Genomic DNA, 22,434 nt, shown 5'->3' with positions numbered 1-22,434 from the left:
AAAGAAGAGACAACAGGTTACAGTTCTGTGGTAATAAAATCTAAAAAGGGACCTGATAAGGGCATTCTAAATAATCAGGGATGTCTATAAATTAAATTGGCAGAAAACTATTGAACACTGGCTGGTGAGGTAATAACTATCAATAATTTAAAGATTCACAAAAGAGGAAGGGGAGAAACGAAGAGGATTAAAATGCTGATCTTACCAGCCTCCTTGAGGATGAAAAGCAAACTGTGCCGATGCCCTCTCCAAGAGTGGCTCAATCTTCTGCAAATAGCTGGGTGATTTAGGCAAGGTATACAGAGTGTTCAGTAGCTTGCACTTAGCCCAGCATGGTATGTATCCTCAAGGGAGGGTAGGAGAATAAAGGAGCACAGGATATCATTTACAACTCTTAGGGCCACAGATTCTCTGTAAGGCTCCCTGCAGTTTCCAAAATTAGCAGTATGCAAAGGGGCTACTGCACTCTCCATTTTGACAGGACATTGTAGGTGCATTTTATTTGCCGGGACTGGAGTGTCAGGCAGAGTATGAACTTACTGATTCTGGCCGGTGATAGCGTTGAAGAAACAATGCTACAGAAAGGCGAGGCTCCATCGCTCTCCTGGGGACCACTGCGCTGAAAGAACTGATGATGAAGATGTCTTGCAAACTGTAAAAGCACCACAGCAGCAGCACCCTAGGGGAGAGCAGGACAGGAAGCATAGTTAATAAAGTTTATACAAAACCCAATGACGAGCACTTGGTGCCTGACATCCCAAGAGCGAGCAGGGAATGCATCCCTGCTGACTCTGTTAGGCCCACTGCCATTTCACACTCAATTGAGCATTGACTAGTAGCAGGCAGGACTTCCATTCGCTCTTGGACGATTGGACTCCTCCAAGCACAATGCTACAGTGGCCAGAAGAGAACATAAGAACATAAGAACATAAGAAATAGGAGCAGGAGTAGGCCATCTAGCCCTTCGAGCCTGCCCCGCCATTCAATAAGATCATGGCTGATCTGTTGTGGCTCAGTTCCACTTTCCCGCCCTCTCCCCATAACCCTTAATCCCCTCTCTTATCAAGAACCCATCAACCCGCTTCTTAAAAATATTTAGCGAGGCAGCCTCCACCACTTCAACGGGCAGAGAATTCCAGAGATTCACCACCCTTTGAGTGAAGAAGTTCCTCCTCAACTCCGTTCTAAACCGCCTCCCCTTTATCTTGAGGCTGTGCCCCCTAGTCCTACTGTCTTTTTTGAGCGGAAGAGTCTCTCCACCTCTATCCTATCCATCCCATTCATCATCTTATACGTCTCAATGAGATCTCCCCTCATTCTTCTAAACTCTAACGAGTACAAGCCTAGTTTATTCAGCCTCTCCTCATAGCTCAATCCCCTCAACTCCGGTATCAGCCTAGTAAACCTCCTCTGCACTCCCTCCAGGGCCAAAATATCCTTGCGCAGGTGCGGCGCCCAAAACTGCACACAGTACTCCAGCTGCGGCCTCACCAATGCCCTATACAGCTGCAGCAAGACCTCCCTACTTTTATATTCAATCCCCCTCGCTATGAAGGCCAGCATCCCATTCGCCTTCCTGACCACCTGCTGCACCTGCAAGCTGGGTTTTTGCGACTCATGCACAAGGACCCCGAGGTCCCTCTGCACCGTCGCCTGCTGCAGTTTTTCGCCACGTAAGTAATAGTCCTTCCTACCATTCTTCCTACCAAAGTGGACCACCTCACACTTGCCAACATTAAATTCCATTTGCCATTTCCTGGCCCATTCGCCCAGCCTATCTAGATCCTTCTGCAGACTCTCCACACCCTCCGCACAATTTGCCTTTCCCCCAATCTTGGTGTCATCAGCAAATTTCGACACCCTGCACTCGGTTCCCTCCTCCAGATCATTCAAGTTCTGAGATCACACTTCAGCTAAGGACCAGGAATCCCTGGGGGGGCGAGGGAGGGGTGTGAACTCAGTGTCGGGAGTTGGTGGGGGGGACAGAAAGACAGAGATTGAACCTTGGATCATTTATGGGCTGTCAAACATGGTACTGCCCTAAGGCGGAGGGTGCGGAGAAAAACATTCAGACTTCATGACATAATCGACATGACATACACATTATGTTTAAAAATACCATTTCTATTCTTAACCTTTTAATTAAAAATTAGTCACAGGATGGTACAGCAGGAAAAGAGGCCATTTGGCTCACCATGTCCATTCCTGTTCTTTGAAAGCGCCATTCAGTTAGTCCCATTCTCCCTGTTCTTTCCCAAAGTTGAGCAAATTTTATTTCTATTGAAGTATTCATCCAATCCCCTTTTGAAAATTATAACTGGATCTGTGTCTATTACCCTTTCAGGCCGCATATTCTACAACATTTAAATAAATTATCATCTTCCCTCTGCCAATCACCTTAAATCTGTGCCCTCCGTTACTTAGCAGTTATTTAAATGTTAATAAAAATCAAGGACATTAGCTTCTGAGAGACAGAAAGGATATTTTACAGAAATATTAATTAGAAGATTCCTAATCTAGCATACGTAAGATTATAGTAGCATAGTAAACTAGTAATCTGGATGCCTGCAGTAAATGCCATAGGATAAGTTCAAATCTATCAAGGCAGGTGGGGAATGTAAATTTATTCAATTATATAGATCTGGAATGAAAAACTAGCATCAGTAATCGGGACTGTAAAAATACCAGGTCATCGTAAAAAAACCATCTGGTTCACTAATGTCCTTTAAGGAAGGAAATCTGCCATCCTTACTCTGCGTGGCCTACATGTGACTCCAGCAATGTGGTTGGCTCTCAGCTGTCCTCTGAAATGGCCTAGCAAGCCTCTCAGTTGTCAAGGACAGTCACCAGCACTTTCTCAAGGGGGTTAAAGATGGACAAAAAATGCCTGAGGTACCCAATTCTGTGAACAAAATCAGGGGGTTTGATTTAAATTCATGTGACTCAGGATTGCTTTTACATGAATGATCAGCGTGTCAATGAAAGATGTGGTTAGGAATAGTAAAGTGGTCAAATTGCTCATGCAGAATGCTTCATGGATTTTGGGTGATTCAGGAGGTCTTTGTCACAAAGGAATGATGAATAAGTAATTGGTCAGCTGTTTCCCAGATAAGAGAGACATCAATATAACAAACAGAGACAAAGATCAACAGATGACAAAGGAAAAATAAACAAACTGGAAACACAATGAATCAACAAGGTGACACCGATGAGTGAAAGACGAGGCTAGTAAAGATTGTAAGCTTTCCTTCACAATCCTGTAGAGGGTTAGAGGGAGAGAGACAGGCAGAGAAATAGAGACAGCAGGAGAGACAGAGAGAAACAGAAATAAAGAGAGAGAGAGAGCGAGAGTGAGAGTGCAAGAGAGAGAGAAAGAGAGAGCGGGTGCACAAGAGGGAGCGCGCGAGAGCGCAAGAGGGAGCGCACGAGAGCGCAAGAGAGAGAGGGTGCGCAAGAGGGAGCGCGCGAGAGCACAAGAAGGAGTGCGCGAGAGCGCAAGAGCGCAAGAAGGAGTGCGCGAGAGCGCAAGAAGGAGCGCGCGAGAGTGCAAGAAGGAGCGCGCGAGAGAGAGCGCGAGAGCACAAGAGAGAGAGGGTGCGCAAGAGGGAGCGCGCGAGAGCGCAAGAAGGAGTGCACGAGAGCGCAAGAAGGAGCGCGCGAGAGCGCAAGAGAGAGACACACACACACAGACACAGCAAGAAAGACAGCAAGAGAGTGAGACAGATAGAGACAAAGAGAGACAGTGTGAGGAAGAGACAGAGACTCAGACAGGCAGAGACAGACAAAAGAAAGTTGCAATGCTCACATACTCCATCTAGAGTGAAACTAGGTAATATTATTTTCTCTGTGAGTATTCTCTGTGTGGATTCAGTAAAGATTACAGTAACCCAGACTGGTGTTGGAATCCAAGAACCAGAAAGAACATTCTGTTTGTTCCTATTCTTACCCATCCTATAGCATCCAATCCCGAAAACCGAGATAACTGCTTGGAGTAAGATCGAGCACTCTGCTCCCTTTCTCTCTTTCTCTTCTCTTCTCCATCTCCATTCTGAGAATCTGCCGAGCTGAGGAATTCACATACAAGAGAACAGAAGGTCAGGACTGTGACACATTAAATATTCAGCCCAATTACTCTGCACTGACGTTCATAATCCACATGGGTCGCTTCCCATTCCATAGTCTCATCTTAACCTCCCAACAGCTTTCTATTCCCTTTTCTCTCATGTACTCGTCCGGCTTTCTTCTGAAATAACCCAAGCTTGACCACTTCCTGTGGTAGTGAGTTCCATGTTTTTATCACTCTCCGAGTGAAGAAATTCCTCATTAAGAACATAGAACAGGAGTAGGCCGTTCAGCCCTTCGACCCTGCTGTGCCATCCAATAAGATCATAGCTGATCCAATCTGGAATTCAAAGCCAGTTTCCCACCCATTCCCCTTAACCTTTTGACTTCCCCGTACTTCGAGAATTTGTCCATCTCAGCCCTGAATATATTCAAAGCTCTCTGGGATAGAGGATCTTCAAGATTCATGATTCCAAGAGATGAAACTCTTCCTCATCTGTCTTAGACGGGCGATCCCTTATTCTGAAATGATGCCCTCTAGGCACCTCCACGAGGGACAACGTTCTCTCAGCATTTACCCTGTCAAGCTCCCTTCAAAATCCTATATGTTTCAGTAAGATCATCTCTCATACTCCTTAAATTCTAATGAGCACAGATCCAACCTGCCCCATGTTTAGAACATAAGAACATAAGAAATAGGAGCAGGAGTAGGCCATCTAGCCCTTCGAGCCTGCCCCGCCATTCAACAAGATCATGGCTGATCTGTCGTGGCTCATTTCCACATTCCCGCCCTCTCCCCATAACCCTTAATCCCCTCTCTTATCAAAAACCCATCAACCCGCGTCTTAGACAAACCCCTTCATCCTAGTAACTAATCTAGTGAACCTTCTCTGAGCTGCCTTCAATGCAAATGTCACCAAAACTGTATTCAGTAGATTTAGCGTGCTCTGCAGAGTTGTAATTTACCGACCTGTCCACTCTTGATTTCCTTATTGAATTTACTAGTGCTTATCTTAGATCTATCACCCCGGTAACAGATTCTTCAATAATTGGAAACATTCTTTCCACGCCAACTATTCCTAATTTTAAAGACCTCTGGGATCACACTGTACAGCTACAGTAAAATGTTTTGCAGTTTTTACGCACATTGGCAGGCCATTCGGCCCAAACAAGGACAGTAACAGAAGTAGCTTAATAGCTGAACCATTGGCCCTGATTGCTCCTGGGTGTGGTCGGTTTACGGAAGTGCAAGCTTTTAGAAAATGGCCAAGGAAACCTTTTCATTATATTGGAGGAACTCTCTTTCTCGTATGGTGGTGGAAGCAGAGTCTTTAAATGTTTTTAAGGATGAGTTAGATGGATTCTTGGTAGGCAAAGAGGTGAAAGGTTATTGGGGTGGGTCGGAATATGGGACTGAGGTTAAAATCAGGTCAGCCATGATCTTACCGGATGGTGGAGCAAGCTTGAGGGGCCGAGTGGCCTACTCCTGCTGCTAGTTTGTATGCTGCTGTGGTTGTTATAAAGGAGAAAAAATAAGGACAAAATACAGTGCCCCTTCCTCTTTGGCTGGTACCTACTGCTCCTTTAGTGAAGACAGCGCAATTTGGATGCATGGACATCCAGTAGCACGTGGCAACCAAGGAAACAAAGCACTTGCTGATCTCGCACTCTCTCTACTTTCTCATTTACCCATCTTGTCCAACAGGAAAAACACTTGGTGTAACACAAAGATTGCCACGGTTCAAGAAGGGAGCCCTTTCCCCACCATCAATGCAGAGAAAGGACAAAGTTCACCTGCACTCACTGTCTTTGTACAGTGTCTATTATGTATTCATTAATTTACTTGTCAAGAAACAAAACTTATAGAATGAAAATCCAAGAGAAGGCCATTTGGCTTATAATGCTTGAACAATCAGCCAACTCTGGATTCTGAATTAACCGCATGTGCATCTCCAATGAAAGCATCCATAGAAAGCATGCTTTCTGGTTGTATCACAGCTTGGTATGGTTCCTGCTTTGCCCAAGACCGCAAGGAACTACAAAAAGGTCATGAATATAGCCAAATCCATCACACAAACCAGCCTCCCATCCACTGACTCTGTCTACACTTGTTGCTGCCTCGGCAAAGCAGCCAGCATAATCAAAGACCTCACTCACTTCAGACATTCTCTCTTCCACCCTCCTCTGTTGGGAAAAAGATACAAAAGTCTGAGGTCACGTACTAACTGACTCAAGAACATCATCTTCCCTGCTGCTGTCAGACTTTTGAATGGATTTACCTTGCATTAAGTTGATCTTTCTCTACACCCTAGCTATGACTGTAACTCTACATTCTGCATTCTTTTGTTTCCTTCTCTATGAATGGTATGTTTTGTCTATATAACAAGAAACAATACTTTTCACTGTATGTTAATACATGTGAAAATAATAATAAATCAAATCAATGTCACACTAATTTGCTCTAGCAAGCCCCTGAGATGTATCAAATCTGCTACCAATGGTTCAATGGCATCTCGAGGGGAATTGCTTGACAGAGCAGATGCAGCACGGTTTTGTTAAAGGGAAGTCGTGTCTGACAAATTTACTGGAGTTCTATGAGGATGTGTCTAGGGCGGTGGATAAAGGAGAGCCAGTGGATGTGGTCTTTCTTGATTTTCAGAAGGCATTTGACAAGGTACCTCACAAGAGGTTATTGCAGAAGGTCAGGGGACATGGAGTTGGGGGCAGGGTGTTAGCGTGGATAGAGGATTGGTTGTCAAATAGGAGGCAGAGAGTGGGGGTCAATGGGTGCTATTCGGATTGGCGGTTGGTGACTAGTGGAGTGCCCCAGGGGTCGGTGCTGGGGCGTCAGCTATTTAACATTTATATAGATGATCTGGAGGAGGGAACCGAGTGTATGGTGTCGAAATTTGCTGATGACACCAAGATTGGTGGAACGGTAAATTGTGTGGAGGGTGTGGAGAGTCTGCAGAAGGATCTAGATAGGCTGGGTGAATGGGCCAGGAACTGGCAAATGGAATTTAATGTTGGCAAGTGCGAGGTGGTCCACTTTGGTAGGAATAATGGTAGGAAGGATTATTATTTACGTGGCGAAAAACTGCAGCAGGCGACAGTGCAGAGGGACCTCGGGGTCCTTGTGCATGAATCGCAAAAACCCAGTTTGCAGGTGCAGCAGGTGGTCAGGAAGGCAAATGGGATGCTGGCCTTCATAGCGAGGGGGATTGAATATAAAAGTAGGGAGGTCTTGCTGCGGCTGTATAGGGCATTGGTGAGGCCGCAGCTGGAGTACTGCGTGCAGTTTTGGGCGCCGTACTTACGCAAGGATATTTTGGCCTTGGAGGGAGTGCAGAGGAAGTTTACTAGGCTGATGCCGGAGTTGAGGGGTTTGAGCTATGAGGAGAGGCTGAATAAACTAGGCTTGTACTCGTTAGAGTTTAGAAGAATGAGGGGAGATCTCATTGAGACGTATAAGATGATGAATGGGATGGATAGGATAGAGGTGGAGAGACTCTTCTCGCTCAGAAAGGACAGTAGGACTAGGGGGCACAGCCTCAAGATAAAGGGGGGGCGGTTTAGAACGGAGTTGAGGAAGAACTTCTTCACTCAAAGGGTGGTGAATCTCTGGAATTCTCTGCCTGTTGAAGTGGTGGAGGCTGCCTCGCTAAATATTTTTAAGACGCGGGTTGATGGGTTTTTGATAAGAGAGGGGATTAAAGGTTATGGGGAGAGGGTGGGAATGTGGAACTGAGCCACGACAGATCAGCCATGATCTTATTGAATGGCGGGGCAGGCTCGAAGGGCTAGATGGCCTACTCCTGCTCCTATTTCTTATGTTCTTATGTTCAAACAGAAGGCCCATTAGCCTGTTCTCAGGGCAAGTAGGGATATGACCGAGAGATCTAGGATTGAGACCTCGCCACATTGGCTTGATCACTGGTGCATCAGACTTCACTCCTGTGGATTAACTTTGAAAATGACAGTCAATTCTAGGCAGTGGGTAGATTAATGACTTACCTGTTTTCGAAGAGAGGGCGGATATGAACCACTGGGGAAGGCTTTGACAGGTCATCTTCAGCACAGTGAGTGGGAGGCAGACGCAGCGAGGGTGAAGGGCCAGGGACAGACCAACGGTGAAACACTTGAGGGGAGGAAGAAAGAACCAGTGAATGAAACAGGAAAACCATTTATATAACGCAAAGATTGCCAAAGTTCAAGAAAGGAGTTCCTTTACCACCTGCTCAGGGTGAAGTGCGAGTGGGAAATAAATGCTGGCAAAACAAATAGTGATTTCCTGCTTTCCTTCCCTTTCTATTATGAGAAATGAAAAGGCTTACATTTATACAGTGTCTCTCACGATCCCAGGTGTATTGCAACCAATTAAATACTTCTTAAAATGTAGATGCTGTGGAAAACCAGCTGCTAATTTGCACGTAGTAAAGTCCAGTAAACAGTAATGTGATAATAATCCATCAATGTTAGTGAAGGAGTAAATATTGTCCCATTGGCAGGGGATAGCTCCCCTTGTTTGCCAGGAGACCTGGCAATGGGACCTTGGTTTCATACCTAATCTGAAGATGACAGTGCAGCAATCCCACAGTATGCGCTGAAGGGTGGCACAATGGCATAGTGATTAGCACTGCTACCGCACAGCTTGTTTGATTCCAGCCTTGGGTGACTGTCTTGTTGAGTTTTTACAGTCTCCTCGTGTCTGTATGGCTTTCCTCTGGGTGCTGTAGTTTCCTCCCACAGTACAAAGATGTGCAGGTTAGGTGAATTGGCCAATTACCCCTTAGTGTCCCAAAATGGTTAGGGAGATTAGAGGGCAAAGTATGTGGGGTTACAGTGAGAGGACTTGGGTGGGATGCTTTGTTGGAAAGTTGATGCAGATTTGATGGGCTGAATGGCCTCCTTACGCACGGAAGGGGTTCTATGATGTGCCATCTGGATTTTATGCTCTGGCTTGGAAATTGAGCAGAGTAAGAAGTCCCACAACACCACGTTAAAGTCCAACAGATTTATTTGGTAGCAAAAGCCACAAGCTTTCAGAGCGCTGTGCCTACTCACCTGACGAAGGGGCAGCACTCCGAAAGCTTGTGGCTTGCGCTACCAAATAAACCTGTTGGACTTTAACTTGGTGTTGTGAGACTTCTTACTGTGCTTGCCCCAGTCCAACGCCGACATCTCCACATCTTGAAAACTGAGCCCATGGCCTTTTGAGAGTGCTACCCACTGATCTATAACTGACATAATTCACAATGTACGTCAGCTGCCGGCATGAGTTGTCAAATGCAGATTTGTTCGGAATTTCAAATGCTAATACCAATTGGAGTGTTTCACTGGCAAGACTGAATGCTGGTTCTCATTACAGCACAGCACCCCCACCTACTGGTGGCGGTTGTGTTACAGACATAAAGGCTGCAATATCACAGAAATGTGAGAAATGCATAGGCAACTGTCTTGCTTCAATTCATTCAATGTGCGTTAAAGGGAAGTGGGTCATTCTTTGAGCTTTACACCAAAGTCACACCACAAATGTAGAAGTAAGGGTTTATAAACAGTAAGCCACAAAAAGGCTCTCACTGCTGTTCACTATTAGGTTGGACTGTAGGCTGGGTCACTCCCACTGTAAAAAGTCTGACAACACCAGGTTTTAGTCCAACCTATTTATTTGATAATATTCTCACTAGCTTTCGAGGGGACAGCCTCTTCGTCAGGTGAATGGAGAGTTCTGGCCTCAGACAGAGCATATAAAGCACAGACAGTTTAGAGATTACTGATTAAAATGCGAATCCTTACACCTAACCTGCTGTTCAAGACCTGAAGTGGCTGATAATGTGAGTGGTAGGAGCACTGATCACAGTTTAAAGAGATGTGTATTGTCTCCAGACAGTACAGTAAGTGAGGTTTTGCAAACCCAGGCAAGTCACGGGGGTTACAGATAGTGCAACATGAACCCAAGATCCCTGTTGAGACCGTCCTCATGTGTGCGGAACTTGGCTATCAGTCTCTGCTCAGCGACTCTGCGCTGTCGTGTGTCGTGAAGGCCGCCTTGGAGAATGCTTACCCGAAGGTCAGAGGCTGAATGCCCGTGACCACTGAAGTGTTCGCCAACAGGAAGGGAACAGTCTTGCCTGGTGACTGTCGAGCGATGTTCATTCATCCGTTGTCGTAGCGTCTGCATGGTCTCCCCAATGTACCATGCTTCGGGACATCCTTTCTTGCAACGTATCAGGTAGACAATGTTGGCCGAGTTGCAAGAGTATTTACCATGTACCTGGTGGATGGTATTCTCACGTGTGATGATGGTGTCCATGTCGATGATCCGGCATGTCTTGCAGAGGTTGCTGTGACAGGGTTGTGTGGTATTGTGGTCACTGTTCTCCTGAAGGCTGGGTAGTTTGCTGCGAACAATGGTCTGTTTGAGGTTGTGTGGTTGTCTGAAAGCAAGAAGTGGGGGTGTGGGGATGGCCCTGGCGAGATGCTCGTCTTCATCAATGATATGTTGAAGACTCCGGAGAAGATGTCGTAGCTTCTCCGCTCCGGGGAAGTACTGGACGACGAAGGGAACTCTGTCCACTGTGTCCCGTGTTTGTCTTCTGAGGAGATCGGTGCGGTTTTTCGCTGTGGCGCATCGAAACTGCCGATCTATGAGTCGAGCACCATATCCTGTTCTTACGAGGGCATCTTTCAGGGTCTGGAGGTGTCTGTCACGATCCTCCTCATCTGAGCAAATCCTGTGTATACGGAGGGCTTGTCCATAGGGAATGGCTTCTTTAACATGTTTAGGGTGGAAACTGGAGAAGTGGAGCATTGTGAGATTGTCTGTGGGCTTGCGGTACAGTGAGGTGCTGAGGTGACCGTCCTTAATGGAGATGCGTGTGTCCAAGAATGCAACTGATTCTGGGGAATAGTCCATGGTGAGTCTGATGGTGGGGTGGAATTTGTTGATATCATCATATAGTTGTTTCAGTGATTGTTCACCATGAGGCCAGAGGAAGAAAATGTCATCGATGTATCTAGTGTACAGCATCGGTTGAAGATTCTGTGCAGTGAAGAAGTCTTGTTCGAACCTGTGCATGAAGATGTTGGCATATTGAGGCGCAAATTTGGTCCCCATGGCTGTTCCATGTGTCTGGATGAAAAACTGGTTGTTGAAGGTGAAGACATTGTGGTCCAGGATAAAGCGGATGAGTTGTAAAATTGCATCTGGAAACTGGCAGTTGTCAGCATTGAGTACTGATGCAGTCGCAGCAATGCCATCGTCGTGGGGGATGTTGGTGTAGAGCGCTGAGACATCCATTGTGACGAGGAGTGTCCCTGGTTCAACTGCTCCATGTGTGCTGAGTTTCAGTAGGAAGTCCGTAGTGTCGCGACAAAAGCTGGGGGTTCTTTGTACAATGGGTTTCAGGATGCCCTCGACGTAGCCGGAGAGGTTCTCACACAGAGTTCCATTGCCCGATACGATGGGACGGCCAGGTGTGTTTGCCTTGTGTATCTTTGGGAGGCAGTAGAGATCTCCAATGCGGGGAGTACGTGGAATGAGAGCACGGAGGGTGCTCTGAAGGTCCGGATCAAAGGTCTTGATCAGATTGTTGAGTTGACGAGCGTGTTCTTTGGTCGGATCTGTGGGTAATTGTCTGTAGTGTTCCTCATTGTTTAGTTGTCGGTACACTTCTTTACAGTAATCCGTTCTGTTCAGTATGACGATGGCCCCTCCTTTGTCTGCTGGTTTAATGACAATGTTGCGGTTTGTCTTGAGAGCGTGGATGGCGTTGCGTTGTGCTTGGGTGATGTTCGGTGCTGTCTTGTGAGTGCGGCTGATGAATCTGGTGTTAACGCACCTCCTGATGGTTTGGGCATACAAGTCCAGTCGAGGGCAGCGGCCTTCCGGAGGAGTCCAATTGGATTCCTTCCTCTTAGGCTGTTGCACTGCGGATCTCTCTGTCGGCTGTTCTGGTTCATCGACTGTCTCATTGTGTTCGTTGCTGGCCTCTTGGGGTTTGTGGAAAAACTCCCGCAGCCTCATTCGCCTGATGAATTCCTCTGTGTCCGCTGCGAGACTGATGGGGTCCATTTTGGTGGTGGGGCAGAAATTGAGCCCTCGACTGAGAACTTCGATTTCATCTGGTTGAAGTGTGTAGTCCGACAAGTTGACAATAGACCTCCCTGCGGTAGTGCTGTTTTCTACTGTGGTGCCGGGGGAGGCTTGGTTGTTGCTGGCGGCGATGCCGAGTTTCTCAAGTTTCCTGTTCTTGGTGTGCATGTAGGTGGTGTAGTTTCTTTGTCTCATCTGCTTGGCAGAGTTTTGCAGTTGGTCTGCATCCTGAGTACAAGTTGAGAGAATGTATTCCATTTTAGTTTCCAGGGCGTGGCGTTTGCTGTAAAGCTGGTGTATGAGGTGGTTGAGAAGTGTGAGAGAGGTGCGATGGCAAAGTCTCTCAGCGTAGTCTGTGTTATAGGTTGCCCTGAGTGGGTTCGTGATCTGTAGTCCTTTTGGTATCTTGTCTGCTTTCTTGCATCTCTGTAAAAACTTGATGTCTGTGTCGATATGCGCAATCTTCTTGGAGATCCTCTCCACTTGGATCCGGCAGTTTGTGGTGTCGATAGTAGTCATGATGTGGGTATGCCGGCGTTGGACTGGCGTAAACACAGTAAAAAGTCTGACAACACTGGTGTTGTCAGACTTTTTACTGTGTTTACGCCAGTCCAACGCCGGCATACCCACATCATCACTCCCACTGGTCATACCTTCCTCAGTGCGAACAAGCAGTGGCACAGGAGCAGGTTCCTATACTGCTGAACCAGAAGTTGTGGGTTCAAGTCCCACCCCAGGACTTAACGGCCAAAGAAAATGCATTCATAATGCAGCCACACAGGTTGACTATCAACCTGAAAATCCTCCTCTAACTTGCCAATGGCAAGTGGCAACAGTAAGTAACTCTCCTGGTCAGCCAGAATTGTGTGATGGCTGCAAGGCAGCAGCCAGAGAGAGTGCTAACAATAGAATAAAAGCAAGATGCTGCGGATGTTGGAATCTGAAACAAAAACAGAAAACGCTGGAAAATCCCAGCAGGTCTGACAGCACCTGTGCTGAGACAATAGAGCCAACATTTCAAGTCTGAATGAACCTTCGTCATGGACCATGATACAAACTATGAAGATCCTTGCACTGTGAGGAACTGTTGAGCTATGACCACAATGTGCTAACAAGCTGTTGAACAAGTTCATCAAACCCAGTTCATGACAAAGTCCACGCTGTTATCGGCAATAATCTGCTTCTTTAAATGAAGCATGGGGAAGGGATAGAATTGAATGAATCTAACAGGAAAAGCCTATTGGTTGGGATTGAGCAAGCCACTTGTCGTATCACAAAGATTGCATCAGTTCAAGAAACGGGTTCCTTTATCTTCTTCTCAGGGTGAAGTTCGGATGGGAAATAAACACCAGCAAAACAAATAAAAAGGAATCAACCAAATCCCTGCACTCCCGTCCTTTCCATAAGGAGAAATGAAAAGAAAGTTTTACATTTATATTGGATCTCTCACGATTTCAGGTGCTTTGCAACCAATGGAATAACTTCTTTTGAAAATGGGGTTGTTTTGGAAAACAGCAGCTAGTTTTAATGTTGATTGAGGGATAATTATTGGCCCTGGACTTGTGGCAGGGATAACTCTCTCCCCTGTTCATAGAGTCACAGAGGTTTACAGCATGGAAACAGGCCCCTTGGCCCAACTTGTCCATGCTGCCTTTTTTTTTAGTCCCTAAACTAATCCCAATTGCCTGCATTTGGCCAATATCCCTCTATACCCATCTTACCTGTGTAACTGTGTAAGTGCTTTTTAAAAGGCAGAATTGTATCTGCCTCTATTACTACCTCTGGCAGCTTGTTCCAGACACTTGCCACCCTCTGTGTGAAAAAATTGCCCCTCTGGACTTCTGTATCTCTCCCCTCTCACAAACCTATGCCTCTAGTTTTAGGCTCCACTACCTTTGGGAAAAGATATTGACTATCTAACAGATCTGCACCCCTCACTATTTTATGGACCTCTATAAGATCATCCCTCAGCCTTCTATGCTCCAGAGAAAATGTCCAGTCTATCCAGCCTCTCCTTATAACTCAAACCATCAAGTCCCAGTAGCATCCTAGTTCTTCATCAAAGTGAGTTACGATGGTGTTTTACATCCTCTGCAGTCTCCTCAGCCAAGCGAGAATGGAGCACACACATTTAAACCCAGCACAGTATTAGTCTGGTTTTGATGCAAACAGCAGCTGCTGGCAGTCAGACGCTCATTGTCTCTTGTCTTCGTGCAGAAGCTGTTCCCAAATGAGTCACACTGCCCAAGCTCTCTGATGGAGGTGGCACTGGGGATTTCTAATCATGACAATGTGGATCCAAACAAACACACACAGACACATATGCACACGCGTGCACACATACAGATGTGGAAATCTCATAGGTCTCGGGTATCAGCATTCCAATCCCATACTGACAAGTTTGGAAAGCTGAGACCAGAAAGCTGGTCTCAATAAACGTGAATATCAAGCAACCTCCGGATTCTGGTTCACTAATGTCCTGTCGGGAAGGAAACCTGCTTTCCTACTCAAATGGAGGGAGTTGGGAGGGGTGGGGCGCACAAAGAATTAGAACAGATAGATAGCTCTAAAGTAAGAAATATAGTATATATGGGGTCAGAGTTAGGGGAAATGCAAGCCAGTTTGAATTAGCTGTGCTGTGGATGTATGTGAATACATGGAATGTGGCAAAAAACATAAGATCATAAGAAATGATTCGGCCCATCAATCCACTCTGCCATTCAATAATAGCATGGCTGATCAAATTGTAATCTTAACTCTAATTTCCTGCCAGCTCCCCAAAACATTTATCTGAACTGGTTAGGTACATTGACCCGAACAGGTGTCATAGTGTGGTGACTAGGGGAATTTCACAGTAACTTCATTGCAGTTTTAACGTAAGCCTTACTTGTGACTAATAAATAAATAAACCTTTATCTCCCTTGTCAATCAAAAATCTGTCTAACTTGGGCTTGAAAATACTGAATAACTCAGCCTCCACTGCTCTCTGTAAAAGAGAATTCCAAACACTAATGACCCTTTGAGAGAAGATATTCCTCCTCACCTCTGTCTTAAATGGGAGATCCTTTATTCAGAAGCTGCGCTGCTGAGTTTTAAACTCCCTGAAAAGGGGAACTATCGTCTCACGATTTACCCTGTCAACCCTACTCAGAATGTAATATATTTCAATAATATCACCTCTTATTCTTCTAAACTCCAACAAGTATAGGTTCAACCTGCTCAACTTTTCCTCATAAGACAATCCCTTCATCCCAGGAATCAACCTGGTGAACCTTCTCTGAATTCATTCCAATGTGGGTGTATCCTTCTTAAATAAGGAAACCAAACTGCACCCTATATTCCAAGTATGGTTTCACCAATGCCTTGTCTAGCTGTAACAAGACATCCTGACTTTTATACACCATCCCCATGCAATAGAGGCTGATAAATAAGTGCTTTCCAGATGACTTGCTGTACCAGCTTGTCAATAGTTCTGGTGATTATGAAGACACCCAGATTCTGCAGTCTCGCTCCATTTAAATATTCTGCTTTTCTTGCATCAAACTCCATTATCAAATGTTTGGCCCCTCCCTTAGAGTATCGTATCCCTTTGCAGGCTCTTTGTATCTCTGCTTATAACTTACGGCTGTAAGTGGACACAGAGTGTGACCTGAATATTGAAGGGTACAGAATATTCAGGAAACGTAGAAAGCAAGGAAAAGTTAGAGGGATGGCCGTTAGTTAATAAACATAGAATCCTACAGTGCAGGAGGAGGCCATTCAGCCCACTGAATTTGCATTGACAACAATCCCATCCAGACCCTATCTCCACAACCCCATGTATGAGCCCAATAGAGAAAAGTGTCACTGAATGTTCTTATAAGCCTTTCCTCTTCTGAGCACGAGTCGTGCATATCTAGCCCCTTTCTCTAGTGCTCCTGTTTTCTTTTGTTTACTGCTGTTTTGTTAAATGTTGTTATTTATAAAAAGAACCACCTTTCTTAACAAGGCATTTGATTACCTTATTTGGAGACTCAATGTCAACAAAATTAAGGAGACTGTCGTCGACTTCAGGAAGCGTAGGAAGTCTACATCAACAGGGACAAGTGTAAACAGTCGAGATCTTCAAGTTTCTAGGTGTCCAGATCAACAACAACCTGTCTTGGTCCCCCCATGTCGACACTCTAGTTAAGAAAGCCCACCAATGCCTCTACTTTCTCAGAAGACTAAGGAAATTAGGCATGTCCTCTACGACTCCCACCAACTTTTACAGATGCATCACAGAAAGCATTCTTTCTGGTTGTACCACAGCTTGGTATGGCTCTTGCTCTGCCCAAAACCGCAAAAAACTACAGTGTCGTGAATGAAGCCCAGTCTATCACACAAACCAGCCTCCCATCCATTGATTCCGTCTATACTTCCTGCTGCCTTGGAAAAGCAGCCAGCATAATTAAGGACCCCAAACACACTGGACATACTCTCTTCCACCTTTTTCCATTGGGGAAAAGATACAGAAGTCTGAGGTCATGTACCGACCGACTCAAGAACAGCTTCCTCCCTGCTACCATCAGACTTTTGAATGGACTTACCTCGTATTAAGCTGATCTTTCTCTACCCCCTAGCTATGACTGTAACAATACATTCTGCACTCTCTCCTTTCCTTCTCTATGTATGTTATACTTTGTCTGTATAGCGCGCAACAAACAATACTTTTCACTGTATATTAGTACATATGACCATAATAAATCAAGTCAAATTAATATAAGAGGAATGGCCTAAGTCCAGGAAACCAGGATGTAGAGGTGAGAAGTGGTTAAGACAGTAGGTCACTAAGAACAGTGGAAAGGATATAGTACAGAAAGAGGCCATTCAGTCCATTATCCCTGTGCCAGTCAAAAACAAGAGAAAAAAGAAACTAGCTGCCCATTCTGATCACACATTTCAGCACCTGGTCTGTACCCTAGCATGTTCCAGCTCTTCAGATACAGATCCAGGGATATTGTTTTAAATGAATTGAGCGTTTCAGCTTCAACCACCAACTTAGGCAGTGAATTCCAGATGCCCACCACCATCTGGGTGAAAAATGTTTTCCTCATGTCTTCCCAATGACGGCAAGGTTGCACAGCGAGTTAGAACATAAGAACATAAGAACATAAGAAATAGGAGCAGGAGTAGGCCATCTAGCCCTTCGAGCCTGCCCCGCCATTCAGTAAGATCATGGCTGATCTGTTGTGGCTCAGTTCCACTTTCCCGCCCTCTCCCCATAACCCTTAATCCCCTCTCTTATCAAGAACCCATCAACCCGCTTCTTGGACCCGAACTCAATTCCAGCCTTGAATGACTGTCTGTGTGGAGTCGGCACATTCTCCCCATGTCCTCTGGGTGCTCTGGTTTCCTCCCACACTCTGAAATCTTTCAGTACCCAACAGCTCACAAAGGCACGTGGGACATCAGATCCTTAAATTCATTCTCATGACGTGGACATCACTAGCAAGATCAATAATAGATCTTGTCAATAGGATGAAATTTTTCCCCTCAATAGTGGGGTCAATAACCAGGGGACATAATCTAAAGTAAGAAGCAGGAGATTTAGAGGGGATTTGAGAAAAAACCTTTTCACTCAGACAGTGCTGTGAATCTGGAATTCACTACCTGAAAGTACATGATGGCACGGTGGTTAGCTCTGCTGCCTCACTGCGCCAGGTACCGGGGTTCAATTATCCAGCCTCAGGTGACTGTCTGTGTGGAGTCTGCAATTCTCCCTGTGTCTTTGTGTATTTCCTCCGGATGCTCCGGTGTCCTCCCGCAGTCCAAAGGTATGCAGGTTAGATAGTTTGGCCATGGAAAATGTGTGGGGTTACAGAGGTAGGGAGGGGGAGATGACCTACGTAAGATGTTCTGTCAAAGAGTCAATGGCCGAATAGTCTCCTTCTGCACTGTAGAGATTCTATGATTCTAAATCCTACCAATCACCTTAAATCTATGCCTCCTGGTAACTGACCCTTCAGCTAGGGGAAATAAGTCTTTCTTGTGTTAGGGTACAGATCAGAAACCCCAAGGTATATTATGAAGTCACACTAGACCCCAATAATTTGTTATTTTGTCATTAATTTGAGGATATGATGGTTTCACTCCAGCCATGATTCTACTGATACTTTGGGAAGCATTTATCAAAACAAATTTTATTGAACAACACAGCTTAACTCTAACAAATGAATTAGCTTAACATTTAACAACTGCACAAAACTTAAACGTAACAAAATACAATTCTTAATTGCTAACCTATTTCTGAGTTCCAATTCAAGCAATATTCCTCTTACAGGCTTAAACCCCTCTTCAAAATCAGTTAGTAAAACACTGGCTTACATGCTTATACTTAGGCTGCTATCCCTGGAACTCCAAACAATCTCCAGAGAGTCACACAAATCTTGCCTTTTTCAGAACCAGGCAGGAACTGTTTGTTTTTAAAAAAGATGAAATAGAAACTGATTTTCCCTGAAACCTTAGCTCCTCCCATTAAGCACATGACTCTGTCTCTATCAATCAACCTAATCAAAACTCTACTCTGAAACCCCAGTTGAAAAACCAAGTAAACATAAATGCATTAATTCTGTTTGGACAAGCACACCATTAGCTAAAGTTATTAAGTATCCTGCAGTTTCAGCATGGAGCTGCATTTTTTTTATCAGACAAATTGACTCCATGCAACGAAACACTGTCTCTTACAGGAAACATGATAGAAACATATATCATAAAGGCACAGTATCATCACACCAGTCCACCCTGTCTGGACCTCTCATTGTTATTGCACACCTCAATCAGGCTACCTCTTTGCCTTCTCTGCTCTCAGGAAAACAACCCTGACATCCTTTTAAATCTGCTCTGTACTCTCTCCAGAGGAATTAAGTCCTTCCTGCAATGTGGTAACCAGAACTGTGCACAAAACTCCAGCTGTGGCTTAACCTGTGTTTTATACAATTCCATCATTGTATTTATGTTACCCAATACCTCACCCAATAAAGGAGAGCAGTCCATTTGTTTTCTTGTCAACCTTCAAGGATCTGTGGACTTACATCTCATGGTCTCTCACTTCCTTAATATTGTCCCATTTATTGACTATTTCCTTGCTTTATTTGAACTCCCCAAATGCGTTATCTCACTTTTCTGGATTGAGTTCTATTTGCATATTTCTTATGTTCTTATATTATGTTCTTATGCCATTTCTCTGCTTTGTGGGAGTTGTGCATAGGCCCCTAACAGTCAATATGTGGTAGGTTGGAGCAGCAAGGAATGGATAATTGGAGCTTGTCAGAAAGGTATGGCAACTCTCTTGTTTTCTTCTCTATGAACAGTATGTTTTATCCACTTTGGAAGAAATAATAGGAAAATGGACTATTATTTAAATGGTGAAAAATTACAACATGCTACTGTGCAGAGGGACCTGGGGGTCTTTGTGCACGAATCACAAAAACTCAGTCTGCAGGTGCAGCAGGTGATCAAGAAGGCGAATGGAATGTTGGCCTTTATCACGAGGGGGATAGAATACAAAAGCAGGGAGGTCTTGCTGTAACTGTACAAGGCACTGGTGAGGCCGCAACTAGAGTACTGTGTGCAATTTTGGTTCTCTTATTTGCGAAAGGATATATTGGCCTTGGAGGGAGTACACAGAAGGTTCACCAGGCTGATACCAGAGATGAGGGGGTTAGCTTATGAGGAGAGATTGAGTAAATTGGGCCTGTACTCGTTGGAGTTTAGAAGGCTGAGGGATGATCTTACAGAGACATATAATGAAAGGGCTAGATAGGATAGAGATTCTTTTCACTTAGAAAGGAAACCAGAACTAGAGGGCACAGCCTCAAAATAAGGGGGGCGGGGTCAGTTTAGAACAGAGTTGAGGAGGAACTTTTTCTCTCAGAGGGTAGTGAATTGTTGGAATTCTCTGCCCATTGAAGTGGTGGAGACTACCTCGTTGAATATGTTTAAGTCACGGATAGATAGATTTCTGATTGATAGATAAGGGAATTAAGGGTTATGGGAAGCAGGCGGGTAAGTGGAACTGATCCACTTCAGATCAGCCATGATCTTATTGAATGGCGAGGCAGGCTCGAGGGGCTAAATGGCCTACTCCTGCTCCTATTTCTTATGTTCTTATGTCTGTAGAGCGCACAAGAACCAATACTTTTCACTGTATGTTAATACATGTGACAGTAATAAATCAAATCAAAAAAATCAACAATCATGGGAGAACTTAATTTAAATATAGACTGGTAAAGTTAGATAGGCTGAGGTAGTGTAGGCAGCACTTTGAACTTCAGGATTCAGCAGGACTGATTTCTTTTAGTGTGAGAGTTGAATAACCAGGGGACACAGATCTGAAGTTATTGGCAAAAGGATTCAGTGGGTCAGTGCACTGTCAGATGTGCTGTATTTTGCATGAGATGTTGAACTGAGCCCCAACAAGTGGTCAGGACAAATCCCAGGGTCAAAGATGAGCATGGAAGTGTCTCCACTGCCCCAGCTGATACATATCTAACATCAATATTCCCAACCAGCATTACTAAGACAGACAATTTGGTTGTGTTTGGCTGCCTCACTAAATATTTTTAAGACGCGGGTTGATGGGTTTTTGATAGGAGAGGGGATTAAGGGTTATGGGGAGAGGGCGGACAGTGGAACTGAGCAGCAACAGATCAGCCATGATCTTATTGAATGGCGGGACAGGCTCGAAGGGCTGGATGGCCTACTCCTGCTCCTATTTCTTATGTTCTTATGTAGATCTTGCTCTGTGTTATTTGGCTGTCACTTCTCAATTAATACAGCACTGACCATTTCAAAAGAATTTCATTGGCTGGAAGGCACCTTGGGACATTCTCAGGCGATGTTTATTCTTGGAATTATTGAAGGCCGACAATCTCTACACTATCTCCCATTGCCCATATCAGACTCAAACTGTCAGCGTAGTCACAAACTCCAACTCCAACCCCAACACAGAACCCCAGAGAAAACCAAAACCATTCCTACCATACCCTCAACACCAAATTGCTCCCCCAAGCCTGACCCCTAAACCCCAACTCCACACCTCAAACCCAACCCCGCCCCTAAATCCCTAACCCTTCCTAAACCCAAACTCCTCCCCAAACCCTCTCCCCATCCCCAAACCCCACCCCCAAATCCAAACCCCGCCCCCAAATCCAAACCCCGTCCCCAAATCCAAACCCCCGCCCCCAAATGCAAACCCCGCCCCCAAATCCAAACCCCGCCCCCCAAATCCAAACCCCGCCCCCCAAATCCAAACTGCAGCCTCAAGTCCAGGCCCACCCCCTCTCCCCCTCTCTTTCTCACTCTCTCCCCTCCCCTCCCTGTCTGTCACTCCTGATCTCCCCTCATGTCCCTCCCCCTCCATTCCCCCTTGCCCTCCCCTCTCCCCTCCCCGGAGCCTGTCTCCCTCTGCCCGGGGCCTGTCGCCCCGGACCGGTCCCCCCCCCCACCTTTCCCCGGGGCCTGTCACTCTCTCTCTCTCTCTCCCCGGGGCCTACCTCTCCCCGCCGCCGCTGACAGCCTCCACATGCTGCTGCCGCTCGGGCCTGGGCCGCCGCGGCTTCTCCGCCAATCAGGAGCCGGGAGCGGCCGCACGCCCCCCACTGCGCCCTACGTCATCGCGCAACTCTCCGACACAACGTCACCTGCGCATGCGTGATGACGTCACTGCCCCAGAGCTGACACCAAACACACTAAGAAGTGTCGCAAGACCCGGTGAAGCAACAGCGTGTTCCGAAAGCTTGTGGACTTACAACCAAATAAACCTGTTGGACTTTAACCTGGTGTCGTGAGACTTCTTACTGTGTTTACCCCAGTCCAACGCTGGCATCTGTACACCGACACCAAACCCTCAGCCCAGACACACCATGGTTACAACAAACCCCCAGCCCAGACGCAACATGGTGACACCAAACCCCCAGCCCAGACACACCATGGTTACAACAAACCCCCAGCCCAGACACACCATGGTTACAACAAACCCCCAGCCCAGAGACACCATGGTTACAACAAACCCCCAGCCCAGACACACCATGGTGACAACAAACCCTCAGCCCAGAGACACCATGGTTACAACAAACCCCCAGCCCAGACACACCATGGTTACAACAAACCCCCAGCCCAGAGACACCATGGTTACAACAAACCCCCAGCCCAGACACACCATGGTGACAACAAACCCCCAGCCCAGACACACCATGGTGACACCAAACCCCCAGCCCAGAGACACCATGGTTACAACAAACCCGCAGCCCAGCGAC

General features: G+C 45.9%; 1 protein-coding gene across 1 annotated transcript in view; it reads right to left on the bottom strand.

Annotated features, from left to right (window-relative positions):
- The window catches only part of dele1 (DAP3 binding cell death enhancer 1), a 43,136-nt gene extending 21,399 nt beyond the window's left edge, over positions 1 to 21,737 (bottom strand). Inside the window, exons 1-4 of the mRNA XM_080201269.1 lie at positions 21,673 to 21,737; positions 8,077 to 8,200; positions 3,947 to 4,064; positions 541 to 679 (exon numbers count right to left, since the gene is read on the bottom strand). Coding sequence (XP_080057395.1) covers positions 541 to 679; positions 3,947 to 4,064; positions 8,077 to 8,200; positions 21,673 to 21,703 — 412 coding nt within the window. The 5' untranslated portion in view covers positions 21,704 to 21,737. The remainder of the gene's footprint in view (positions 1 to 540; positions 680 to 3,946; positions 4,065 to 8,076; positions 8,201 to 21,672) is intronic.
- Positions 21,738 to 22,434: the final 697 nt, after the last annotated feature.

Source organism: Carcharhinus amblyrhynchos, chromosome 13 (genome assembly GCF_965287045.1).
Source record: "Carcharhinus amblyrhynchos chromosome 13, sCarAmb.v2.hapA, whole genome shotgun sequence".
NCBI classification, from domain to species: domain Eukaryota; kingdom Metazoa; phylum Chordata; class Chondrichthyes; order Carcharhiniformes; family Carcharhinidae; genus Carcharhinus; species Carcharhinus amblyrhynchos.
The sequence above is the reverse complement of the archived record's forward strand: the minus strand, read 5'-3'. Positions and strand labels throughout refer to the sequence as shown.